This window comes from Muscardinus avellanarius, assembly GCF_963383645.1.
Source record: "Muscardinus avellanarius genome assembly, chromosome: 14".
Taxonomy (NCBI): Eukaryota; Metazoa; Chordata; class Mammalia; order Rodentia; family Gliridae; genus Muscardinus; species Muscardinus avellanarius.
In genome coordinates, this window is record NC_137800.1 from 87,592,691 (window position 1) to 87,618,426 (window position 25,736).

Here is a 25,736-nt window from a genome sequence, read left to right on the forward strand (position 1 = left end):
ATGGTCACGTCGAAGCCTGCTGCAGCTGGCCCGGGCAGCTGCTCCTGGGCCCCGGGCCCCAGACGCGTGGACAAAGCCAGGCCGCCTCGGCGGCCCCAAAGCTGGAACCCCAAAGGCCTGAGGCTGGGGGGATCGGGAGCCGGGAGACCCCCGGAGCTGGAGGTGAGAGGGAGGGAGCTGAGCTGGTGGCTGGTGGCCTGGGGCAGGGCCCTCCTTTTGAGGGGAGGGGCCAGGTGGGCCTGGCTCGTGGTGCGTGGAGGAGGGGAGGGCGAAGGGTGCGCCTTAGAGTGGGGGCCTGTGTGGCAAACGGCGAGGGTCCCCAAAGAAAGGGCAGAGGACTTTGTGCCCCGGTCTAGAAACAGGTTCCATTTATCTCCGGGCCTCAAGCTCTCCTCCCCTTGGTCAACCTCGGACACTCCTTGTCCCCAGGGTCCCTTAGTTTCAAGTTCTGAGCCTCAGTCCTCCCCCTCCTTGTCTGGCCTCCCCTTCAGCCTCTTCTCTCCCGGTTGTTGGTGTGTGTGTGTGTGTGTGTGTGTGTGTGTGTGTGTGTGTGTGGTTTGGTACTGGGGGATCAAACCCAGGGGCATTCTACCTCTGAGCTACATTACATCCTCAGCCTTTTAATTTTTATTTTATTTTGATACTGGGGATGGAACCCAGGGACATTCTACCTTCACACTACACCTCAGTTCTGTTTTTTATTCTTTATTTTGAAACAGGGTCTCACTGAATTACAAAGGGCTTCACTAAGTGGCTAAGGCTGGCCGTGAACCACCATCCTGTCTCAGCCTCCCAAATGCTGGGATTACAAGCGTGCGCCACCACACCCATATATTATTTATTTATTTATTTATTTATTTATTTATTTTGCGGGTCTGGGGATGGAACCCAGGGGCATTTGACCTCCGAGCTATATTCTTTATTTTGAAACCGGGTCTCACTGTGTTGCAGAGGGCCTCACTAAGTAGCTGAGGCTGTCCGCGAACAGCGATCCTCCTGTCTCAGCCTCCCGAATGCTGGGATTACAAGCGTGCGCCACCATGCCTGGCTTTATTTTTTATTTTAAAATAGGGTCTCACTGAGTTGCTGAGGCTGGCCTCACACCTGTGATCCTCCTGTCTCAGCCCCCCAGGTCCTGGGATTCCAGGCCTGTGGCCTTCGTCCTTGATTCTCATCCCCTTTGTCTGCTCACCTCCTGGGGCCCACTTTTGAGGTCCCTGTTCCCCCACTCTTTCCCTTCCCACTCAGGGTCCCTCCCTTTTCTCCCCAGTCTCTTGGTGTTACCCCTTAGGCTGTGTGAGCCCTCAGTCCTCCCCTCCTTCCCCCCCTCCGACCCCCAGTTTCTCTCTCTGAGTGTTCCATCACTGTCCTCCTGTGTAGTGCTCCTCCCTCTGGGGCACCCCTTCCCCTTCCCCCTCCCCAGGACTGTCCACAGCTGAGCTTGGTCTCCTCTTCTTTCTTTCAGTGCTATGCCATCTCTTCCACCTCCGTCACACTGTGGGCCTCAGTTTCCCATTTGTGCTCAGCACCATTAAGGTATGACTTCCGCCCACCCTCACTCTGCCCCCATCAGCGGCTTACCACTCTCCCAGCTGCTGACCCAACCTGCTGCCCCGGAAGCAGCTGCACCACCCCAGCAAGGGGCTGTAACCAGAATGTGTGCGCGTGCATGTCTGTGTGCGGGTACATGTGTGCGCCTGCACACACGTGCGTTTGAGGCCATCCGGTCTGTCCTCCCTCTCTGGTCCTGCCGGTCCCCGCAGGCCTGAAGCTTTTCTTTCTTCTCCCATTTTTCCAGCTGTTTCCCCAGCTCCTTCCTGGGCTGGGAGGCCACAGGCTTGGCGGGAGGCCGGCCCAGGACAGGAGGGGGGCATTTGTGGGTTCTGGAGGTTGTGGGGCCCTCTGTGGTCGGGAGTGGTCCAGGAAATGAGAGCCACCGGCGGCTGGCTGGAGGTCTTGGTTTGGGGCCCTGCTCTGGGCCCCTGGATGGCTGGGGTTTCCCTCTCTGGCCCCTGGGAATCTCGGCTCCAAGCCCTGCATTCCAGCCGGCTCCAGCGCTTCTGTTGACACTTGACTCTGCGGGGCCCCAGCCCAGCATCCTCCTACTTACTCCTCCAGCCCTGGGCTGGGGCGAGGTGGGCTTCGCCTACTGGGAATTTCTCCTGGGAGATTGAGAAGAGGGGGTAACAGTTCAGGACTCTCGGGTACCCTCCACTCTCCCCAGAGGACCTTTCTGCCCGGCTCACCAAGGGCCCCAAGTGTGGAATGTCCCACCGGGGTGCCAGGAGGTGTAGCTGGCCTGGGGATCAGGCCCTGGGCTTCCCCAGAGCACAGCTCGGGAGGAGGGGCTGAGCGCCGGCCCAGGTGAGGTTACTTGGGAAGCCTCGGCCCCACCCCCAGCCTGGCTCCACCCTGGCCCAGCCTCTCCCAGGCGGATTCCCAGCGCTGTCTGCAGAGGGGTAGGTGCTCTGGGGGAAGCTTCTGCGGGGCTTGGTTGGGAGGGCAAGAGGCACTCCCCCCAGTGACCGTGGGGCTGTCTACTAGCGGGTCTCAGCAGCTTAGTATCCTTAAGTCTGTGAACTTGTGTCCATATATATGCCCTGGCCTCTCCCAAGGGCCAGCAGCCTCTTCCTGGAATGCTCTTGCGCAGCTCTCTGGTTGGGACTTGGTTGTTTGGAACTGCACATGGGGTGTGAGATCCTATCAGCGGTGAGGCACAAGGGTGCGGAGACCTGCAATGACTCCTACCGTGGTGGTGACGTTGCCTAGACTGTCTAGGTGTTTGGCAGGTGTGGGGTGTGAGCTAAGCGGGGCCGGGAACCCACCTCAAGCTCTCTGTCCACCCCCATGTCCTCTGTCTACTGCCCAAGAGTTTTCCAATGTCACCTGTCCGCCCAGTCTGCTTCCGTCCCAGGCGCTTCCTCCTACCCTGTTGGGCTGAGCCTGACCTACTCTGCTCTCCCTCCTCCCACCACCAACATGGACCTGGCTTCGTGTCCAGTGAGCAGACCCTCCTGCCTGCACCGAGGCCAGAGCTGGCTCTGGAGTCCAGGGCAACCAGGGCCTGGGAGTCTGCACCTCAGAGTTGCAGAGAAGACGGGGAGAGTGTCTAGGAGAAGACAGACAGACAGACAGACAGAGAGAGAGAGAGAGAGAGAGGGAGGAGGGGCCAGCAGAGTGGCCCCCGCCAGGCTCTGGAGCCATCTCGGCTGGGCTGGGAGGGCGGGGGCCGCCGAGAGGGCCTCGTGAAAAGAAAAGCGCGGGTGGGGCTGGACAGGTGAGCCCGCTCCTCCCTCCACCCGGGCTCCTCGGGTGCTGGGCTGGGCGCCCGGCCTGTGGGAACCTGCTTCTTGCCCGGTGCCCTGGGGCCGCCCTGCAGGAGCCGAGCCCAGAAGAGGCGGCGCAGGGCGGGCGCCCTCCCCGCGCGGCCCGGCGGGGCTGGGTGCGGGGCTGGGGTGCGGGCCGGCGGGTGGGATGGGAGGGCCGGCCGCGGCGGTGGGCGTGGGACCCGGGCGCCGGCCGGGGCGGAGCGGGAGGCGGAGGCGGCGCCCGGCCTGGCTCGGCTCCCCGGAACAGGCCCCCGACAGCTGCTGGCGGGAGCCGCCTCCGACACCCGAGCCCGCCGGCGCCGCCGCCGCCCGGCCCGGCCCCCGCCGCCCTCGCCCGCCAGCGCCAGGCCCGGAGGAGCCTGGGGAGGTAGGATGGCGGCGGGGCGGGCGGGCGCCCAGCGGGCCCAGCCCGGGCGCGATCCCCGCCCCAGCTCGCAGGCTCGACCCGGGAGGAGGAAGGAAGGACAGGTGCGCGGAGCCGCGGAGCACCCCACCCGGCCCCGGCCCGGCCCCCACCTGCCGAGCCGCCCCGCGGCCCCCAGGGCCGCCCCCCGCCCGGCTCCATCCCGCCCGCGGCCAGGGGCGGAGGTGTGTCCGGGCTGCGTGGCCTCAGAGTGTGCGAGAGTGGAGAAACCTACTTGCAGTCCGGTCCCCACCCCCTGGGCTTCCTCGGGCTCAGTCACCCCGTGGTCGGAGGGTGGGCCGCCCGCGTGTCCGCGTGTCCGTGTGTCCGGCTCTGTCTCCCATCGCAGGAGCAGGTGGGCCCTGCCGCCTGGACTCCGCGGGTGCGGAGGATGGTAGCTGTGCCCTGAGCCAGAGGGTTGGACTTTGAAGGATGCCAGGGGTGCGTGGGTGACGGTGTTTGCCTGTCCCTGGGGGGCCGTGAGGGGTTGCCTGTGAGCTGTTGCCTGTGAGCTGTATGGTGTGTGCTACATTTAGCCACAGCTGGCTCAGTAAGTTTGTGTGGCTGAGTGTGTGTGTACACAGAGCTGTGTGGCTGTTGTTTGGGGTAGGAGGTGGGGTTTGGGAGAGGAGCGGGCGCCAGAGGCAGGGTGTTGTGGCCCCTTCCTAGCTCATAATTGGCTGGCAGGGGGTGTGCTCGGACGGGGCTTCTGAGCCTGTGCTAGGTGTATCTGCCTGTGGAGTCAAGCAGGCCCCTGGGGAGCCAGGTGGCCTGGGATGTAGAACGGGCTGCCCAGACCCGGCGGAGTTTCTCCGCGGCCCTCCGCCTGGCCGGGTGCCCTGTGTTTCCCAGCCTGCCCTATTTACCTCTTGCTTTGTGCCTCTGGGCCTCCCCCTGCCTCCTGCCTCTGCCCGGCTTTGTATCTGTGCCCCGGGCTCCTCTCTGCTCGTCTGGCTCGATGACTCATCTGGGATAGGCGTGAAGGTTACTCTGGGGAACAAGGGCCCCGCTGTTCCCAGAGAGGTGGGGGTGGAGAGCAGCACCCAGGAATTCCCTGCCAGTCTCCGCCAGTGGCTCCCTGCACCTGGGCGCTGGACCCCCAACACTAGCCATGGTGTCTTTTGGTTCCAGCTCTCCTTTGATAACCGAGTGCCCCCCACAACTCACTCATCCCCCCCTCAGCTGCTGCTTTGAGGCTCAGGGGTCTCAGCTGCCTCAAACATTCCTGCCCGGAGCGCTGTGGGAGCAGCTGGAGGAGGACAAAGGGATGGGGGAGCGTCCCCCACTCCTCCTACCTCCTGGGGTGACCTGACTTCCCCGTCCTTAGACCCGCCCTCTTCTCCTAGGCAACTCAGCCCCTTCCTCTGCCTGGGGCTCTTCAGCGGCAGCCACCTTCTGAAAGTGGGAGCTGGGGGATGGGGTGTGTGCAGAGAGGGGGAGCCGGGGCTGGGATGCTGCATACCTGATGACAGGGCTGGGGTGGGGTGTGGGAGCTGGCAGTGTGCAGGGCCCTGGCGTGGGTTACAATAGCTTTTCCTGCAGTTGGGGCAGTAGGTCGTAGAGATGCCAGTAGATTTGGGTGAGTGAGCTGCTGGGGCCCCCTCCAAAATGGAATAGAGATTCTCAAACATCAGTGGTGCAGGACACCTGGGGATGGTGTTAAAATTCAGCAGGTCTAGGCAGAGCCTGGGGTTCTGGGTTTCTCCTAAGCTCCCAGAAGATGCTGAGGCTGCTGGACCACACTGGGCCTCCAGGGATGCAGAGGACAGTAAAACTGGAAGGTGCTGGGTCCTGTACTTAGGTACTGAGGTTGTGGGTCTTGAGGTGGAAGGGGCCCAGGATAGCAGGCCCAGGTTTATCAGATGTTTAGTTCTTTTTTTTTTTTTTTTTTTTTTTTAATGGTACTGGGGATGAAACCCAGGGGCTTTCTACCTCCAGGCTATACTCCCAGACCTATTTTATATTTTATTTGGAAACAGGGTCTCACTGAGTTGCTGAGAGCCTCACTAAGCAGCTGAGGCTGGCTTCGAACCTGTGCGATCCTCCTGTCTCAGCCTCCCAAGTACTGGAATTACAAGTGTGCACCACCACGCCGGGCTTAGGGCATTTTAATTTTTTTAGAAATCAAAATTATTATTATTTTTGAGATGGGAGGTTTGCCAAATTGCCTGCGCTGGCCTTGAATTCTTATTCCTCCTGCCTCAGTTTCCCCAGTAGCTAGTATTGTAGGTGTGTGCCACTATTCCTGGCTCAATGATGGGGAGGTACTGGGAATTGAACGCAGAGGCATTATAACTACATTCCCAGTCCTTTTTTTTTTTTGGTGGTACTGGGGTTGGAACTCTTCTACCTCTGGGCTACACTCCCAGACCCATTTTATATATTTTTTAAATTTGGAAACAGGGTCTCTTAAGCCAGAGAGGGGCTTTGAACCTGTGCGATCCTCCTGTTTTTGCCTTTCAAGCGCGGAGATTATAAGTGTGCACCACTACGCCCAGCCCCAGTCCTTTTTAAAAATTTTTTTATTTTGAAACAGGGTCTCACTGAGTTGCTGGGGCTGGCCTCAAACCTGCGATTCTCTTGTTTCAGCCTCCCAAATACTGGGATTACAGGTGTGTGCCACTGTGCATGGCTCAAAATAATTTTTATATTCTTTTATATGTTACATGATCTTACATACATATATACTGGTTGCTATGTGATACAAACCACAGGCAGTCTGTCTTTAACCGTGTGTGTGTGTGTGTGTGTGTGTGTGTGTGTGTGTGTGTGTGTGTGTGGAGATGGAACCCAGGGACATTCTACCCCCAAGCTACACCGCAGCCCTATGTTTTGTTCTTTATTTTGAAACAGGGTCTCACTGAGTTTTCAAAGGGCCTCACTAAGTAGCTGAGGCTGTCCTCGAACCGCGATCCTCTTGTCTCAGCCTCCCAAATGCGGGATTACAAGCGTGCGCCACCGTGCCTGGCGCCTTTAGTCTTTTTTATCTATTCTTTCTTCCCTTGTTCTATTTATGTTAACTCACTATGGCGTGTCCTCACCAGCCATACAACTGTGTACAAACACAGGGGTGTGTTTATTCTTCCTTTTCAAGAGGGATCATTTTCACATTTCGGTATCTTGCTTTTCATGTTTAGGAGTGGTGGCGCACGCTTGTGATCCCAGCATTCGGGAGGCTGAGACAGGAGGATCATGGTTCGCGGACAGCCTCAGCTTCTTAGTGAGGCCCTCTGCAACTCAGTGAGACCCTCCTTCAAAATAAAGAATTAAAAAAAAGTGGCAGAAGGAAACATGCCAAGCCAGAGATTCGCTTCTTCTTTGTCGCTTTGCATAGCCCCCACAGAAGCTATGAACCGTAACTTAATTTTTTTCTAAGCGGGTCTCTAATGGGCTAGCTTGGCTTAAGGATTTGGGTCCTCACGAAAGGTGCCATAGTAGACATCTTTGATGTCTGTTCTTGATTCCTGCTGCTTCTGCTCCTTTGGTTAGATTGTCAGGTGGGGACCTCAGGATTGTGGGGGGGGGGGTCCTGAATTTTTTTGGTATTGGGGATTGAAGCCAGGGACATTCTATTATTCTATTCCTCTTCCTCCTCCTCCTCCTCCTCCTCCTCCTCCTCCTCCTCCTCCTTCTTCTCCTCCTTCTCCTTCTTCTTCTTCCCCTCCCCTCCCACCTCCCCTCCCCTTCTCCTCCCCCCATTATTCTTCTCCTCCTTCTGTACTGGGGAAAAAACCAGTACTCGAGGTACTGGTAGAAAAAACCCAGGGGCATTCTACCTCCAAGCTATACCCCCTGCCCTATTTTATTCATTTATTTTGAAACAAGGTCTCACTAAGTTGCAGATGGCCTAAATTGTGAGGCTGGCTGCAAACTTTCAATGCTCAGCAAACACTTATTGTATCCGAGGGTCAGGGCATTAATAATTTCCTTTCTTTTGGTGGTACTGGGGATCGAACTTATGGCCTTGTGCATGCTAGGCAAACACTCTACAACTGAGCGACACCCCCAGACTGAGGTGTTAATGACAACATATTGCCAGCTAGCTCTCCAAAGAAATGGTGATACTACATTCCTGCCACTGAGCATCGGTAGCTCCCTCTTCATCACTTTCTGCCACCTGTAGATGTTATAACCTTGAAAAGTATCTTGTTGCTAGGTGTGGCGGCACACACCTGTAATCGCAGTACTTGGGAGGCTGCGACTGGAGGATCATAGGTTTGAGGACAGCCTCAGCAACTTAGTGAGACACTCAGAAACTTAGCAAGAGTCTGTTTCAAAATAAAAAAAATGATTTTTTTTTAAAGGGCTAGGAGTATAGCTCGAAGGTAGAATGCCCCTGCGTTCAGACTCAGGTACCACAAGGAAACAAGAAAGTCTTTATAAAGTGGGCACAGTGCTGTGCCCCTGCAGCCCCGGCTACTTTGGAGGCTGAAGCAAAGGATCACGTTAGCCCAGGATTGGAGACCAAGAAATAAGTAAATACAGAAATCAATTCTTTTTTTGTTAATTTGATTTGTACTTCCCTGATTCTAGTGAATTTCATTACTTAAAAACAAATGTTTGTTGACAATCGGGCTTTTGGCTCTTCTATGAAATGACTATTCATACGCTCTGGCCGTTTCTCTGTTGGGTTGTTTGTTTTTTTTCTCATCCATTTGTAAGAGCCCTTAGTTTATTGTCACTATTAACCACCTCTTTTCTGTTCGATGTGTTGTCGAAACTTTTTTTTATTTTGCAGATTTGTCGTTTGCTCAAAGCCATGGCTTCTGGGGGTATTTCGCCTTTATCGATGGGGTGGGCTATTTGATGGATCTCAGTTCACTTCCTTCTCATGCCATAAACAGCAGCAACAGAACCTACCTTAGGACGTGGCTGTGAGCCGGGCGCGGCGCACGCTTGGCATCCCAGCATCCGGGAGGCTGAGACGGGAGGAGCGCGGTTCGCGGCCAGCCTCGGCTACTTAGGGAGGCCCTCTGCAACTCAGTGAGACCCTGCTTTAAAATAAAGAATAAAAATAGGGCTGGGGGTATAGCTTGGAGGTAGAATGCCCCTGCGTTCCGTCCCCAGTAGTGAACAACAACAACAAAAAAAAAGTGGCTGTGAAGACAAAATTATGGGTTCTGTTTAAGGGTTTAGCCCAGTGTCTGACGCAGGGCAACTATTCTAAAAATAGAGTCGGTGCTGTTAAACAGTGACCATTCTTGTCATTTTACTGCTCTTATCCCCAAAGCAGCCGCCCCGTGTGTGTCTATTGCCGTTGGCTGCGGCTCGTTCCCCCTGACTGATTTAGCCTGCGATCCCTTTTGTCCCCTGCAGAGATGCTGCCCCCACCCCCCTAGGCCCCAGGGCTCCGGAGCTATGGGGCCAGGGGCCCGCTCCGCTCTACTCCTGCTGCTCATCCTGGTGGCCACTGGAGATGCTGACATGAAGGGACATTTTGACCCTGGTGAGAAGACCGCATCTCGGGTCCCCGAGGGACAGGGCTTGGGGGCTGAAGAACTGGGGACTCTGACCCATCACGTGCCTGTCTTCACCCAGCCAAGTGCCGCTATGCCCTGGGCATGCAGGACCGGACCATTCCGGACAGTGACATCTCTGTGTCCAGCTCCTGGTCAGACTCCACAGCAGCCCGCCACAGCAGGTACCTGGTACTCCCTGGGCAGCCTCTGCTCGCCCTTCCTGCCCCTCACCCCATATGAAGAGGCTTTTGAGGGAGCCGTTGCCAGTGAGACCCCCGCAGTCCAGTGGGAGGACGTTGTAAATGTTAGAGACAGGCTGGGCGTCGTGGCGCACGCTTGTAAGCTTGTAATCCCAGCATTTGGGAGGCTGAGACAGGAGGGTGGTGCTTCGCGGACAGTCTCAGCTACTTTTTGCAACTTAGACCCTGTTTCAAAATAAAGAATAAAAAATAGGGCTGGGGGTGTTGCTCGGAGTTTGAATGCCCCTGGGTTCCATCCCCGGTACTGGAAAAAAAAAAAGTTCGAGACAGATGCAACTTCCCACCAGATGTTCCCTGTGCCCGCCTTCTCCCTGCCAGGCTGGAGAGCAGCGATGGGGATGGGGCATGGTGCCCCGCAGGCCCCGTGTTTCCCAAGGAGGAGGAGTACCTGCAGGTGGATCTACGGCGGCTCCACCTGGTGGCTCTGGTGGGCACCCAGGGGCGCCATGCTGGGGGCCTGGGCAAAGAGTTCTCCCGCAGCTACCGGCTGCGTTACTCCCGGGACGGCCACCGCTGGATGGACTGGAAGGACCGCTGGGGTCAGGAGGTGAGGCTGCTAGGGGAGGCTGGCTCTCTTCTCTCCCCTAGCTGCACTTTTAACCACATAGTGAGCTGAGGATATGCTGGCGATAGCATCTCCAGTGCGAGCTTCTCCTCAGAGCAGCACCCAATTTTACAAAACTAAGCTCCCCCAGGCACCTCGGTGTTTGTGGGCATCTCATACTTACCCTTGACTTCCTGGGCAGAACCCGGTTCCCACTCCTGCCCCAAACCTGTTCTTCCCCAGCCTTTCAGCTTAAGAAATGGTACCACCAAGTCAGGCATGGTGGTGCACACCTGTAATCCCAGTACTTGGGAGGCTGAGACATAAGGATCGCAGGTTCAAGGTCATCTTTAGCAACTTAGCAAGACCCTTGGCACCTTAGAGAGACCCTGTTTCAAAATAAAAAATAATATAGGAAATGTAGTGTGGGGTAGAAATCTTTTGTGCTACTGGTTCAATCCTCAATACCACAAAAGAAACACACACACACACACACACACACACACACACACACACACACACACGGTGGTGCATGCCTGTAACTATAGTCCTGGGGAGGCTGAGACTGAAGGATTGCAGGTTCAAGGCCGACCTCAGAAACTTAGTGAGGTTCTCAGAAACTTAGTAAGACTGTGTCCAAACAAAAAATTAAAAAACAGGGCTGGGGGTGTAGCTCAGAGGTAGAATGCTCCTGGTTCAATCCCAGCCAAAAAAATACCTATATACATACATACATACATACATACATACATACATACATACGATAGGCATGAGGGTGTAGCTCAGAGACAGAAAGCACCGGCTCAATCCCCAGTGCTCCCCCATTTCCCTATACACAGAAAAATGGTATCATCATGGCCCAGCTGCTCAGGCGGCGAGCCAAGACGACATCCTTGATTTCTCTTTCTCTCACCTTCTTCCAAAGCTTTGGCAGTTTTTGGCAGTCCTACCTCCTGGCATTTCCTGAATCTTATCACTTCTCCCTGCTCTACTGCGGCCCCCCTCCCCCTCCCCTCCCCTCCCCCTCCCCCGTATCTGAACACTGCAGCCTGGTCCAGACTGTCCGGCTCTGCCTTTCCTGGCTGCAGTGTAGCCTCCATCCCCCGGCTGCACACAGTGGACCTTAGAAGATGTAAATCAGCTGCACTGTGGGTGCAGCCTGCGCTGCCCCACCTGCCGGCCTGGCCCCGGCTGCACCCCTTTTTCTGGCTGCACCTTGGCTACGCTGCTTTTCTTTGTTCCTGGAACAAGCCGGGGCCCGTGCCCACAGAGCCAGGACATCATGGCTCTGCTCTCCGCCCTCCCTGGTGCCTGGCAAGCTCCTCCCCCTGCCCGGCACGCTAGGCTCTCCCGGAGGCTCTCCCCAAGCTCCTCTGAGCTGGCACTTCCTCAAGAGCCTTGTCTTTCTTTCCTTTTAGTACCAGGGATGGAACCCAGGACTGGTCTCTCTCCAAGCTACACCCCAGCCCTTTCCCAGCCTCCTAAGTATTAGGATTACAGACTTTTAGATTTCTTTTCTCTCTCTCTTTCTTTCTTTCTTTCTTTCTTTCTTTCTTTCTTTCTTTCTTTCTTCCTTTTTTTTTTTGTGTGTGTGGTACTAGAGATGGAACCCAGGAGCATTGTACCTCTGAGCTACACCCCCAACCCTATTTTTTAGTCTTTTTATTTTTGAAACCGGATCTCGCTGAGTTGCGAAGGGCCTCACTAAGTAGCTGAGGCTGTCCACGAACTGTGATCCTCCTGTCTCAGCCTCCCGAGTGCTGGGATGACAAGTGTGCGCCATCACACCCGGCTCAGACTTTAGATTTCTTGAAGTGCCCTTGTATGAGTTTTCCCTTATTGTGCTAATTTATCTCAGTGGGCCTCTTGATCTACAAATTTATACATTTTTAGTCCTGGGAATTTTTTTGTGTGTGTGGTACTGGGGATGGAACCCAGGGGCATTCTACCTCTGAGCAACACCCCCGGCCCTATTTTTTATTCTTTACTCTGAAACAGGTTCTCACTGAGTTGCAAAGGGCCTCACTAAGTAGCTGAGGCTGGCCCTGAGCCTCGATCTTCCTGTCTCTGCCTCCCAAATTCTGGGATTAAGTGTGCACCACCATGCCCAGCTTAGACGTAGGAGATTTTATTGAATTCTTTCTTTCTTTTTTTTTTTTTTTTTGGTGGTACTGGGGTGGAACCCAGAGGCTTTCTACCTCCGGGCTATACTCCCAGACCTATTTTATACTTATTTGGAAACAGGGTCTCACTAAGTTGCTGAGAGCCTCACTAAGTAGCTGAGGCTGGCTTCGAACCTGTGAATTATTTCTTGATGATTTTTCCCTCCATCATTTTCTCTCTCCTCTTTAATCTATTATCTCCAGCCTTTATATATGTACTGTATTCCTCTATTAAGTAGCCATGATATGCCAAAATGTTTTTAGGTTATAGCAATGATAAGGATAACAAAGTCCCCACAGCTGTGGAGTTAATAGTCTAGTGGAGCCAGATGTGGTGGCACACATTTGTAATTCCAGTACTTGGGAGGCTGAGACAGGAGGATTGCACAGGTTCGAAGCCAGCCCCAGCTACTTAGTGAGGCTCTCAGCAACTTAGTGAGACCCTGTTGCCAAATAAAGTATAAAATAGGGCTGGGAGTGTATCCTGGGGGTAGAAAAGCCCCTGGGTTCCAACCCCAGTATCACATACACACAAAAAGTCTAGTGGAGAAGGTAACCAGCAACAAGTTAAAAATTAGCACCACACTAATCAAATAGCACTATGACATAGTGACCTGATATCTTTTTTTTTTTCTTCTTGGTACTGGGATTGAACCCAGGGCATTCTACCTTGGAGCTATACCCCCAGCCCTTTTTATTTTGAAAACGGGGGTCTCACTAAGTTGCTGAGGCTGGCCTTGAACCTGCGATCTTTGGGTCTCAGCCTCCCAAGTACAGGAGTTCCAGGCTTGCACCACCACGTCTGGCCTCGGGGGGCCTTTTCTGAGACCTCCGTCACCGCGCAGTCCCCACACACTGCCTCTTGTCCCTCACAGCTGTCTCCTCTGGAATCTCAGCTCTGCGAGGAAAGGGACTGACTTTTACTCCTGACACATGTCTAGCATGGAGCTGGCCCGCAGCCAGCAATCCTGAATGAACAGAGGAAATGGGTGAAGCAAGAAGGGGAAGCTGAGGTGGGGTGCAGGGCTCTGAGAGACTGGGCAGGGTCCCGGTGCACTGGCATCAGAATTTGCAGCTGATAGAGCCAGGCAGGGGAGAGAGAAGAAAGGAGCAGCTGAGCCTGGAGTTGGGGGACAGGCCGCCGGGGCTGTGAGGCACGTCCGAGGTCTCTGCTGCAGACCCTTGTTTTACAAATGTCAGGCAGCACCTGGCAGAGCTGTGTGTTCTTTTTTTTCTTTTTTTGTGGTACTAGAAATTCAACCCAGGAACATTCTACCTTAGAGCTATACCCTCAACCCTGTTTTTATTTATTTATTTATTTATTTATTTATTTATTTATTTATGGTACTAGGGATGGAACCCAGGGCTCTTCTACCTCCGGGCTACACTCCCAGACCTATTTTATATTTTTATTTGGAAACAGGATCTCTTAAGCCAGCTGAGTCTGGCTTCGAACCTGTGCGATCCTCCTGTCTCAGCCTTCCAAACGTGGGGATTACAAGCGTGTGCCACCACACCCGGCTGAGACTCTGTTTTAAAATAAGAAAATTAAAAGGGCTGGGGTATGGCTCAGAGGTAGAATGGCCCTGGGTTTAATCCCCAGTATTCCTTCCCTCTCTCAAGAAAGTTCTATCTAAGGCTGTGTGTGGTGGCGCACGCTTGTAATCCCAACATTTGGGAGGCTGAGACAGGAGGATCGTGGCCAGCCTCAGCTACTTAGTGAGGCCCTCTGCAACTCAGTGAGACCCTGTTTCAAAATAAAGAATAAAAGCCGGGCGTGGTGGCGCACGCTTGTAATCCCCGCGCTTGGGAGGCTGAGACAGGAGGATCGCACGGGTTCAAAGCCAGCCTCAGCTACTAAGTGAGGCTTTTAGCTACTTAGTGAGACCCTGTTTCCAAATAAAATATAAAAAAAGGTCTGGGAGTATAGCCCAGAGGTAGAAAGCCTCTGGGTTCCACCCCTAGTACCACCAAAAAAAAATAAATAAATAAAATAAAGAATAAAAAATAGGGCTGGGGGTGGGGCTCCGAGGTAGAATGCCCCTGGGTTCCATCCCTAGTACCGCAGAAAGGAAGGAAGGAAGGAAGGAAGGAAGGAAAGAAAGAAAGAAAGTTCTATCTAACCTGGAGCCCTTCCCGCCCGTCCAACCCATTTCCTGGCCCACAGGTGATCTCAGGTAACGAGGACCCTGGGGGAGTGGTGCTGAAGGACCTCGGGCCCCCCATGGTGGCCCGGATGGTTCGCTTCTATCCCCGGGCCGACCGGGTCATGAGTGTCTGTCTGCGGGTGGAGCTCTATGGCTGCCTCTGGAGGGGTGAGTACTCAGCCCCTGCTGTCCACTCGCAGTCCTGGGGGCTCAGGCGGGGAGTGTGAAGAGGGGAATTCGGGATCCTGTCTCCTGTCGGGAAGCTGAGAAAGGAGGGGCCCGACCACCATGGTCTCCTCCCTGCCGGGCCCGGGGAGGGATCCAGGCCTGGTCTGAAGTCACCCGGGGTGGGACAGGCGCTAACAGCCCTCCGCCCTTCGACCTTGCCGCAGATGGACTCCTGTCGTACACGGCCCCCGCGGGGCAGACCATGTACCTGTCCGAGGCGGTGCACCTCAACGACTCCACCTACGATGGGTACACCGTCGGCGGGTGAGCACATGGGCCCTGTGGGACGTGGAGCCGGTGGGAGGGAGGGTCCGTCAGGTGGGGCCTCCCGGGACAGGACCAGGAATAGAGTGTAGCAGGGCAACCATTCATCTACAGGACACAGTGCAAATCAGAAAAAGGCATCCCTGGGAGCCAGGTATATCAATGCACGCCCATATTCCTAGTACTTGAGAGGCTGAGACAGGAGGATCACAGGTTCAAGGCCAGCGCCTGCAACTTAAGAGACCGTTTCAAAAGAAAAAAAAAATGATGCCAGGCGTGGTGGCGCACGCTTGTAATCCCCATGCTAGGGAGGCGGAGACAGGAGGATCACGCAGGTTCGAAGCCAGCCACGCTGGCTTAGGAGACCCTATTTCCAAATAAAAATATAAAAAGTAGTTCTGGGAGTGTACCTCGGAAGTAGAAGGGTTTCCAGGAACCCCAGTACAACCAAAAAATAATAATAATAAAAAATAAACAAAAGAAAAAAAAAACAAATCCAGTGTGGTGGTGTATGACTGTAATTCCAGTATTTGGGAGGCTGAGACAGGAGGATTGCGGTTCACAGCCAGCCTCAGCTACTTAGTGAGGCCCTCTGCAACTCAGTGACACCCTATTTCAAAATAAAGAATAAGAAAGAGGGCTGGGGGGTGTAGCTCAGAGGTAGAATGCCCCTGGGTTCCATCCCCAGTACCTAAAAGAAAAGGAAAGAAAAAACAAGCCCGGTGTGGTGGAGCATGACTGTAATCCCAGTACTTGGGAGGCTGAGACAGGAGGAGCACAGGCTCAAGGCCAGCCTCAGCAATCTAGTGAAATCCTGTTTCAAAATAAAGAATACAACACTTGTAATCCCGGCATTCGGGAGGCTGAGACAGGAGGATAGTGGTTCGCGGACAGCCTCAGCTACTTAGTGAGGCCCTCTGCAACTCAGTGAGACCCTGTTTCAAAATAAAGAATAAAAAATAGGGCTGGGGGTGTAGCTCGGAGGCAAAATGCCCCTGGGTTCCACTCCAAGTACCACAAAAATAATAAATAAATAAAATAAAAAATACAAAAAAAAATACAAAGGGCTGGGGGCAGAATGTTCCTGGGTTCCATCTCCAGTACCACCAAAACAAAACAGAGCTGGGGTTTAGTTCAGTGGTAGAGAAAAAGGCACCTTGGCTGAGAGCACCTGTTGGGAATTGCCACAGTAATAGCTCGTGGACTGCCTTAGAGGTGGCACTTTTGTGTGGTGTGACTTGCAGAGGCTCTGATTCCTGGGGTGGGTGGGGTCGGGCGGGGGCAGCATCCTAGGAGTACCTGGGCCACGCCGCGCTATTCCTTCCTTCCTTTCTGACCTCCCTCCTTGGTCCCTTCTGCCAGGCTGCAGTACGGCGGCCTGGGCCAGCTGGCAGACGGCGTGGTGGGGCTGGACGACTTCAGGCAGAGCCAGGAGCTGCGGGTCTGGCCGGGCTATGATTACGTGGGCTGGAGCAACCACAGCTTCTCCAGTGGTTACGTGGAGATGGAGTTTGAGTTTGACCGGCTGAGGGCCTTCCAAGCCATGCAGGTAAGCCAGGCTGGTGCTCAGGAGGCCGGGAAGCCGGGGTGGCCGTGTGTGGGTGGCCCCGGGGCCCTGGCTTTGACCCAGGCCCTCCTCCTCCTCCTCCTCCTCCTCCTCCCAGGTCCACTGTAACAACATGCACACACTGGGTGCCCGCCTGCCGGGCGGCGTGGAGTGTCGCTTCAAGCGCGGCCCGGCCCTGGCCTGGGAGGGGGAGCCCGTGCGCCACGCCCTGGGCGGCAGCCTGGGGGACCCCAGGGCCCGGGTCATCTCCGTGCCCCTGGGCGGCCGCGCGGCTCGCTTCCTGCAGTGCCGCTTCCTCTTCGCTGGGCCCTGGTTACTCGTCAGCGAAATCTCCTTCAGCTCTGGTAAGCCCTCACTGCCCAGCCTTGGGGTCACCCACTGAATTGGTTCCTGACCCTGTAGTGCCCCAGAATACACTCCTGGCATCAGATCTCCCCATCGCCGGTGATGGCCTCTCAACCAGGGGCAGAATAATTTGGAAACAGGGTCTCACCAAGGTGCCGAGAGCCTCACTAAGTAGCTGAGGCTGGCTTCGAACCTGCGCGATCCTCCTGTCTCAGCCTCCCAAGCGCGGGGATGACAAGCGTGCGCCACTGCGCCCGGCTGGCAGAATAGTTGGAATCTCTTGCTTCCCTTAGTTACCTGCACATCTCTCCCTCTCTCCCACCCCTTTCTCTCACTCAGGATTGAATCCAAGGGCATTTACCCTCAGAGCTACACCCCTAGCCCTCTTTATTTAGAAACAAGTTCTCACTAAGCTGCTGAGGGATTTGCCAAGTTGCCGAGGCTGGCCTCAAACCTGCAATCCTAGCCAGGCATGGTAGTGCGCACCTGTCATCCTAGTACTCGGGAGGCTGAGACTGGAGGTCGCAGGTTCAAGACCTGTGCGTGGTAACTTAATGAGACCTTCTTTCAAGATAAAAATAAAATAGGGATGGCGGTGTAGCTCAGAGGTAGAAAGCACCTGAGTTATCCTCAGTATCATAATAAATAAATAAATAAAAGCAAAACCCCCAAAACCTTTGAAGTACTGGGATCATAGTTATGTGGCATCAGGTGTGGCTTTCTTCTCTTTTTTTTTTTATGATCCCTTCACCTAATGACTAATATTGAGCCAATAAGAAGAGTTCTGCATGTTAAATAATGAGATACTAGTTGGGTGTGGTGGTACATGCTTGTAATCTCCATATTTGGGAGGCTGAGATAGGAGGATTGCATGTTTGCAGCCAGCCTCAGCTACTTAGTGAGGCCCTCTGCAACTCAGTGAGACCCGGTTTCAAAATAAAAAATAAATAATAGGAGCCAGGCGTGATGGCTCATGCTTGTAATCCTCGTGCCTGGGAGGCGCGCACAGGTTCAAAGCCAGCCTCAGCTACTTAGTGAGGCTCTCAGCAACTTAGTGAGACCCTGTTTCCAAATAAAATAGAAAATAGGTCTAGGAGTATAGCCTGGAGGTAGAAAGCCTCTGGGTTCCACCCCCAATACCCCCACCAAAAAAAAAATAGTAGGGCAGGGGGTGTACCCCAGAGGTCGAATGCCCCTGGGTTCCATCCCCAGACCTGCAAAAAACAAAAAATAAAAAAAAAAGAGGGCTGGGTATAACTTGGAGGTAGAACGACCCTGGATTAAATCTCCAGTACTACAAAAAAAAATAAATATATATATTTTAATATATATATTTATACACACACACACACACACACACACATAGATATTGAAATGTTTTCTGTATCTGTTATCTCTTGAGTCTTCTAATACCCATCACTGTGTGGCGGGGGAGTCCTCCACTTCCCCACCGCTGAGCAGCAAAGGGTTAACATCTGCCACAGCCAGGGACTCCCAGAGCTATCTGACCACCTGCTCTGATGGCTGGCCAGCGGTGCCCGCACTGTCACCCCTGTATCTCCTGTCCCGCGGTCTCCTCCTGCAACCCTCCCCGGGGCGGCCCCTCCTCTGATCCCCTTTTCCCCTTCTCCCCAGATGTGGTGAACGACTCAGCGCAGGCCCTGGGCGGCACCTTCCCGCCGGCGCCCTGGTGGCCGCCTGGCCGGCCCCCCACCAACTCCAGCAGCTTGGGTGAGCACCCGGGGCGGCCCGGGGTGGCCTCGGGATGGGGCCGGGGCCTCCATGGCGCTGACCCTTCTGCCTCTGCCAGAGCTGGAGCCCCGGGGCCAGCAGCCCGTGGCCAAGGCGGAGGGGAGCCCGACCGCCATCGTCATCGGCTGCCTGGTGGCCATCATCCTGCTGCTGCTGCTCGTCATCGCCCTCATGCTGTGGCGGCTGCACTGGCGGAGGCTCCTCAGCAAGGTGGGCGCGGCACGGAGGGCCATGGGCGTGCGCACGGCGGGCAGGCGGGGTAGATAGCACTTTTTTTTTCTGTACTGGGCGTTGAACGTTGGGGCGTTGCTGTACCCCCAGCTCTATCTTATTTTTATTAATTTATTTTTTTTGGTGGTACTGGGGTTCCTGGAAGCCCTTCTGCCTCCGGGATGCACTCCCACAGGCTACACTCCCAGACCTATTTCTTAACTTTTTTATGTGGAAACAGGGTCTCCTAAGCCAGTGCGGCTGGCTCCGAACCAGCGTGATCCTCCTGCCTCCGCCTCCCAAGCGCGGGGATTATAAGCGTGCGCCACCACGCCCGGCTTATCTTATTTTTTTAATTTTAAAACAGAGCCAGTTTTAAGTCGCAGAGGGCCTCACTAAGTGGCTGAGGCTGGCTGCAAACCTGCGGCCCTCCTGTCTCAGCCTCACAAGGACTGGGATGACAGGCGCCACGGCCGGCTGTAGCTACCACTTTAGAGGTACGAGCAGGGTGTGTGGGACTTAGGTGACTCCCAGGCTCTGGAGTCTAGAAAGCACGCCCAAGAGGGCGCTGGACCTCGGTGCAAGGATGCAGCCTGGCGGAGTCCAGCCTTCATTCCTCCGACCTCACTTGCCGGCCTCCCTCCAAACTCCAGCCTGTGATGCAGTTCACACTGCTTGGGGCAAAAGCCGGATGGAAAAGGTGGAGGATGGAGCAAGAGAGGCGCATGGAAGATTCTCGAGCTGCCCGAGCCCTTGCCTTCCGGAGGGAGCGCAGGGTGCTGAGCCACATCAGGGCTGACGAGTAATGGCTTTGGGTTGGGACTCTGCAAGGGAACATCGGAGCAGCTACATCGGTGCTCCTGGGCTTCATTCAGTTTCTTTCTTTTTTTTCTGCTCTTTTGCTGGCACTGGGCATTGAACCCAGGGGCATTCTACCTCCCGGCCCTATTTTTATTCTTTATTTTGAAACAAGGTCTCACTAAGTAGCTGAAGCTGGCTGAGAACCTGCGATCCTCCTGTCTCAGCCTCCCAAGTACTGGGATTACAAGCGTGCGCCCCCATGCCCGGCTGAGCGTCAGTTTCTTTGCCTGTGAAATGGGGTGGACAGGAGCTACAGCTTAGGACTTTCAGGAGGACTGAAGAGGGAACACAGGACGGCAATTACCAAGTACTGGGAGATACAGGCTGGACAGGGCAGTGCTTAACATTGCCCATTCCCCCAACAAGGCCGAGCGCCGGGTCCTGGAAGAGGAGCTGACGGTCCACCTCTCCGTCCCTGGAGACACCATTCTCATCAACAACCGCCCGGGTCCCCGGGAGCCACCCCCTTACCAGGAGCCCCGGCCGCGCGGGAGCCCGCCCCACTCCGCTCCCTGTGTCCCCAATGGCTCCGGTAAGGCTTGCCCTGTCCAGGCCACCCTTGTCCTCAACTTGGTTTCTATTGCATTCTCCCTCCTCCCCTCGCCTAGTTTCTTCTTGTCTTCTTCAGTTTCAACTTCTTTTATTTTTTTTTCTTTTGCTTTTGCTTTACCGGGGTTGGAACCCAGGGGATTCTACCTCCAAGCTATACCCCAGCCCTATTTTTTTATTCTTTATTTTGAAACAGGGTCTAAGTTGTGGAGGGCCTCACTAAGTAGCTGGGGCTGGCCTTGAACCCGCGATCCTCCTGTCTCAGCCTCCCAACTGCTGGGATTACAAGCGTGCGCCATCATGCCTGGCTTAGTTTCTTATTTCTGCGCCCCAAATCGCCTTCTCCGTCAGTCTTCATCCCCACCATACAATCTCTTTCAAGAATTTCCCACCTCAGCTGGGCGTGGTGATGAATTCCTGTAATCCCAGTACTTGGAAGGCTGAAACTAGAGGATCGAGGGTTCAAGGGCAGCCCCAGCAACTTAGTAGGAAGACTCTCATCAGCCCAGCGAGACCCTGTTTTAAAATAAAAACAAAGTAGGGCTGGGAGTGTAGCTTGGAGGCAGTATGCTCCTGGGTTCAATCCCCAGAACCACAAAAACAACAACAAAACTTCCCAGCTACAGCCCATGATCCCCGCTGGGCTCATCCTCCCTCCATGTCGCACAGCCTTTCTCTGTCTCTGGTTGACCCTCTCATTCTGTCTCCCCAGTTCCTCTTCTTTCCCCAGGCTTGTTCCTCCTTCCTTTCTTCCATCTCTCCACCCATCACTTACACTGTCCTCCAGCCATTTATCTCTATTCATGCATCCATTTGTCCAACCACCATCATCTACTTACACCCTCAGCCGTCCACCATCCAATCTCGGCTTATCATCCACGCATCCGCCATCCACCCAGCTGCCCACCGCTGTCCAGGTCCTCGTCGCAGCCTGTCTCTGTCTCTTAGTACACTCGCGCCATCGGCCCGTCTCGCCCCGTTCCAGGTCTCCGTGTCTGTCCAGCCTCGAGTCTCATCCCTCCCCGTGTCTCCCCCCCCCTTCTCCCGACAGCGTTGCTGCTCTCCAATCCGGCCTACCGCCTCCTCCTGGCCACTTACGCCCGCCCCCCTCGAGGCCCGGGCCCCCCCACACCCGCCTGGGCCAAACCCACCAACACCCAGGGTAAGCCCCTCTGCCCTCGGCTGCGCCAGGCTCCCCGCGCCTCCACCGGGCAGGGAGGCGCCTCCCGCTTCGCACGCCCTCCTCTCCCCCGTGGCCTCTTCTGCAGGAAGCTCCGGGGCCCTCGCCCACCTCTGCCGCCCCTCGCTCCTCCTGCAGACGGCCGTCCCTTCTCCTCTCCCACCTCCCGCTCTCCAGAGCTGGAGATGAGGTGGCTGCGGCCCCGGGTTCTCACATAACTCCTTTATTCTCCCCTCTCTCTAGAGCTGCGAGGAGGAGGGCCTCCCACCCGGGGCGCTTGCCCCGGCCCCCCCTGTGTCCTCTCTCTGCAGTCCCAGAGGTGAAGGCTCACATCCCGCCCTCTGTCTCCCCCACCCCCGTGTCGCCTCTCCTGTGGCTCCCAGGGCTGAGAGGACAGCCTTCCTCCCTCCTGTCTCTGAGGAGCCGTCGCCTCCCTCTGTGTCCCCGTCTCTGCCTGTCTTTGAGCTCAGTGTGTTAGGGGACCGGGGCTGGGTAGCCATGGCGGGGGAAGGCCAGGGTGAAGCGCTGAGAGAAGAGGAGGGACTGGGCTTTGGAAAGTGAAGGCGATGGGGTGGTGGGCGCCGGCTTCTTCCATGGTGGACAGAGAGGTTCCTCTCAGCCAAGACCTCTGTCTGCTCTCCTGGGCGGTGCTGGGATCCCTAGTGTGAGACGTGCTGACGGCTTTCGAGCCATTTCCGTTGGCTCAGAAACACTCTCTGGAGTAGTTCCTTCTCCTCCCACACCAGTGCCCGCTCTGGTTTGAGGCTGGTGGCTGGAAAACCAGCGGAGATGCCAGGCCGTCTCTCGCCCGACAGGGAGACGCCTCCGGGAGGCCGCGGCCTAGAGCCCCGTGGCTCTGGGGGCTGCTCCTGACGCCGCATCCTGTCTTCTCTCCCCTCGCCCCTCCAGCCTGCAGTGGGGAGTATATGGAGCCCGAGAAGCCGGGCGCCCCGCTTCTGCCCCCACCTCCCCAGAACAGCGTCCCCCACTATGCCGAGGCTGACATTGTCACCCTGCAGGGCGTCACCGGGGGCAACACCTATGCCGTGCCCGCGCTGCCCCCAGGGGCGGCTGGGGATGGGCCCCCCAGAGTGGATTTCCCTCGGTCACGGCTCCGCTTCAAGGAGAAGCTTGGCGAGGGCCAGTTTGGGGAGGTAAGGAGGCCTGGGTCTGCCCTGGGTCGGCCCTGCATCCCCCAGGAACCTTGCCAGCTGGGCCCGCGACCCTGTTCGACCCTGTGACCTCGGTGAACCGTGCAGCCTTCTCCAATGGCCTTCTCCCTCCAGGTGCACCTGTGTGAGGTAGAGAACCCCCAAGACCTGGCCAGTCTTGACTTCCCCATCAGCGTGCGCAAGGGGCAGCCCTTGCTGGTCGCTGTCAAGATCCTACGGCCGGATGCCACCAAGAACGCCAGGTGAGGACGGGGTGGCCTCTGGAAGGAGAGAGGAGATGAGAGGGAGCCACGCTAGAGACCAGCAGGGCGGCCGGCGGCGAGGGCGCCTGCGCGTGTGCTGGGGCTGGAGGCGGGAGGCGGGCGCAGACCGCCACCCTCGGCGCGCACCCACCTTCTCCTTGCTTCTCCAGGAATGATTTCTTAAAGGAGGTGAAGATCATGTCGCGGCTCAAGGACCCAAACATCATCCGGCTGCTGGGAGTGTGTGTGCAGGACGACCCCCTCTGCATGATTACCGATTACATGGAGAACGGGGACCTCAACCAGTTCCTCAGCGCCCACCAGCTGGAGGACAAGGCGGCCGAGGGGGCCCCGGGGGCCGGGGAGGCTGCCCAGGGACCCACCATCAGGTACCCGTGTGCGCAGGCGCAGGTTCCCGGCAGCTGCAAGTGGGTCTCCTCCCCTCCCTGACCCAGCCCGCGAGCAGAGAGGAGCGTGGGGTGGGAGACAGGCTGGGGCTCCAGCAGGGGCCTGGGACTGTGGTAACGGGATTGTGGCCAGAGAGGCTGGAGATGCCTATGGGGAGCGTGGTGAAGGGAGTCGGACCCTGCTGTGAATTCCCTCTGCCCTCTCTGCCCCTGAGCTCAGATGGCCGAGCCTAACAAAACTGGTGGGGCTCACCAGTACTTGGGAGGCTGAGACAGGAGGATTGCAAGTTTGAGGCCAGCCTCAGCAACTTAGCAAGGCCCTGTTTCAAATAAAAAGGGTCAGGGTGTAGCTCAGAGGTAGAATGCTCCTGGATTTAATCCCTAGTACTAAAAAAATAAATAAAATGGGCTAGGGTGTAGCTTAGAGGCACGGTGCCTCTGGTTCAATCCTTAATACCCCAAACAAAAAGCCCACGTCCTCCCCGGGTTGGACGGGCGGAGGGCATCTGCCCTTCGTGTGGCATTCCCTCTCTGCGCGGGGAGAGGGACTCACCTGGTCTGGGGGGCCGGCTCCTCATCCTCTCCTGGACAGGAACACGTGAAGCACGGAGGAGCCAGGGGCCGGCCCCAGTGACTCCCCGCCATTTTCCCCCTTCCTCAGCTACCCCAGGCTGCTGCACGTGGCGGCCCAGATTGCCTCAGGCATGCGCTACCTGGCCACGCTCAACTTCGTGCATCGGGACCTGGCCACGCGGAACTGCCTGGTTGGGGAAAACTACACCATCAAAATCGCCGACTTTGGCATGAGCCGGAACCTGTACGCCGGGGACTATTACCGCGTGCAGGGCCGGGCGGTGCTGCCCATCCGCTGGATGGCCTGGGAGTGCATCCTCATGGTGAGGGCGGGCGGGCAGGGCGGGGCGCTGAGGCTCCTCTGCTCACTCCCTCCCTCACTCCATCCTCTGGGCTCCATAACTGTAAAACCAGGCTCCCTCTGGCTCAGGAGACCCGAGAACCCACAGAACAGTGGTGTGCCGGGAGAAGGGTCCAGGAGCCAGGAGTGGGTGCTGGGGATCGACGTCGTGGTGGAAGTGGGGAGGGGAGAGGCTGGGGAGATGGCTCAGGATCCAGTGGGGCAGGTGGGGAGGAAGGAAGAGGAGCAGACCGTGGGGAGGAAGGCAGAGCCCAAGCGGAGAAGGGCGGGCGTGCGGAAGGGGCCGGGCGGGGAGGAGTCCGGTCGCCCAGCCGCCTGACGCCCTCTGTCTGTCACCTTTCCGTGTGCCAGGGCAAGTTCACGACCGCCAGCGACGTGTGGGCCTTTGGGGTGACCTTGTGGGAGGTGCTGATGCTCTGCAGGGCCCAGCCCTTCGGGCAGCTCACCGACGAGCAAGTCATCGAGAACGCCGGGGAATTCTTCCGGGACCAGGGCCGGCAGGTCTGAGCCAGGGAGGGGGATGCGGCGGAGGGCGGAGGGCGGCGGGAAGGCTGAGCTTGGCACCGCGGGGACTAAAGGCCTCTCCTTTAGGTGTACCTGTCCCGGCCGCCGGCCTGCCCGCAGAGCCTGTACGAGCTGATGGTTCGGTGCTGGAGCCGGGAGCCCGAGCAGAGGCCGCCTTTCTCCCAGCTGCACCGGTTCCTGGCCGAGGATGCACTCAACACCGTGTGAATCACGCAACCAGCTGCCCCCGTCGGGGAGCCATGCGAGGGAAGCCAGGGATGGCTCATACAGGGGAGCCGGGGCAGGCGCGCCGCCCGGTGTTGCCTCAGCGAGGCGGTGACTGACCGCAGTGGGTGACTGACCGCAGTGGGCTGGCCCTGCCGAGCCGCCGCCGCCTCCTCGCCTCCTGGTCCTCCCTAGCTCCTGCCGCTCACCCCGTGGACGGGATCCTCTCTGACTTCGGCCCTCCCGGGCAGGCTGGGGGCAGATGCAGGCCACACACTGGACACGGCCCGCTGGAACACTGGGGCGCCCCTGGACAACACTGGTTCCCGGGGAGTGGCTGCGGCTGCAGCCCCTCTCTGTCACACACTGGACCCCACTGGCTGAGAATTAGGGGGGTGGGAAGGACGAGAGAGGGAAGGAAGCTGTTCCCTGTGTCCACCCCCGGAACTGGCCTGGGCTTTGGCCGCCTCCCCGCCAGCCCCTGACACACTGGACCTGGGGCGATCGCTGCCCGCCTCCCCTGCCCGCCGTAGCTAGCACTTCTCACTGTACGTCTCCGTGGAGGAAATATTGGGGTTGGGGAAGGGAGCAACCGCCTGTGGGCCTGGGGTCGGACACCTGTCGTAGCTGCCATGGTGGGTTTTCTATAATCACTTGGGGTTTGTACATTTTTTGGGGGGAGAGACAGATTTTTACACTAATATATGGACCTAGCTTGAGGCGATTTTAACCCCTGCAGTAGGCAGGTAATAATAAAGGTTGAGTTTTCCACAGCTGCGAGTGGGCTTCTTGGGTTACCGGTGAAATCTGCCCCCCCAACCCTTTCCCCCAACCCTTTCTCTTCTCCATTTTTTTTCATAGTATTAGGAGTTAAATCCAGAGGCATTCTACCTCCAAGCTTCACCCCCAGCCCTTTTTATTTTCTGTTTTGAAACAGTCTCAGCAGCTTGCTGAGGCTGGCCTTGAACTCACCATCCTCCTGTCTCGGCCTC

The 25,736-nt window shown here is 56.6% G+C and overlaps 1 protein-coding gene across 3 annotated transcripts; it reads left to right on the forward strand.

Annotated features, from left to right (window-relative positions):
• Positions 1–24,747, forward strand: DDR1 (discoidin domain receptor tyrosine kinase 1; the record flags this gene model as incomplete). 3 transcript variants are annotated; one of them, XM_080709904.1, is made up of 18 exons in its annotated part: positions 1–162; positions 9,049–9,178; positions 9,271–9,373; positions 9,770–9,998; positions 14,325–14,472; positions 14,697–14,796; positions 16,159–16,345; positions 16,461–16,707; positions 18,344–18,439; positions 18,519–18,670; positions 19,898–20,063; positions 21,132–21,242; positions 22,170–22,414; positions 22,547–22,674; positions 22,845–23,063; positions 23,743–23,977; positions 24,367–24,516; positions 24,607–24,747. In XM_080709904.1, the coding sequence occupies 18 exons, from the start codon at positions 1–3 to the stop codon at positions 24,745–24,747; spliced, it is 2,949 nt and encodes a 982-aa protein (XP_080566030.1). The 3 variants fall into 3 exon arrangements, with proteins under 3 accessions (XP_080566030.1, XP_080566032.1, XP_080566031.1); XM_080709906.1 differs by lacking the exons at positions 1–162; positions 21,132–21,242 and having other exon boundaries at positions 9,055–9,178; XM_080709905.1 differs by lacking the exons at positions 1–162; positions 21,132–21,242; positions 22,170–22,414 and having other exon boundaries at positions 9,091–9,178; positions 19,980–20,063.
• Positions 24,748–25,736: the final 989 nt, after the last annotated feature.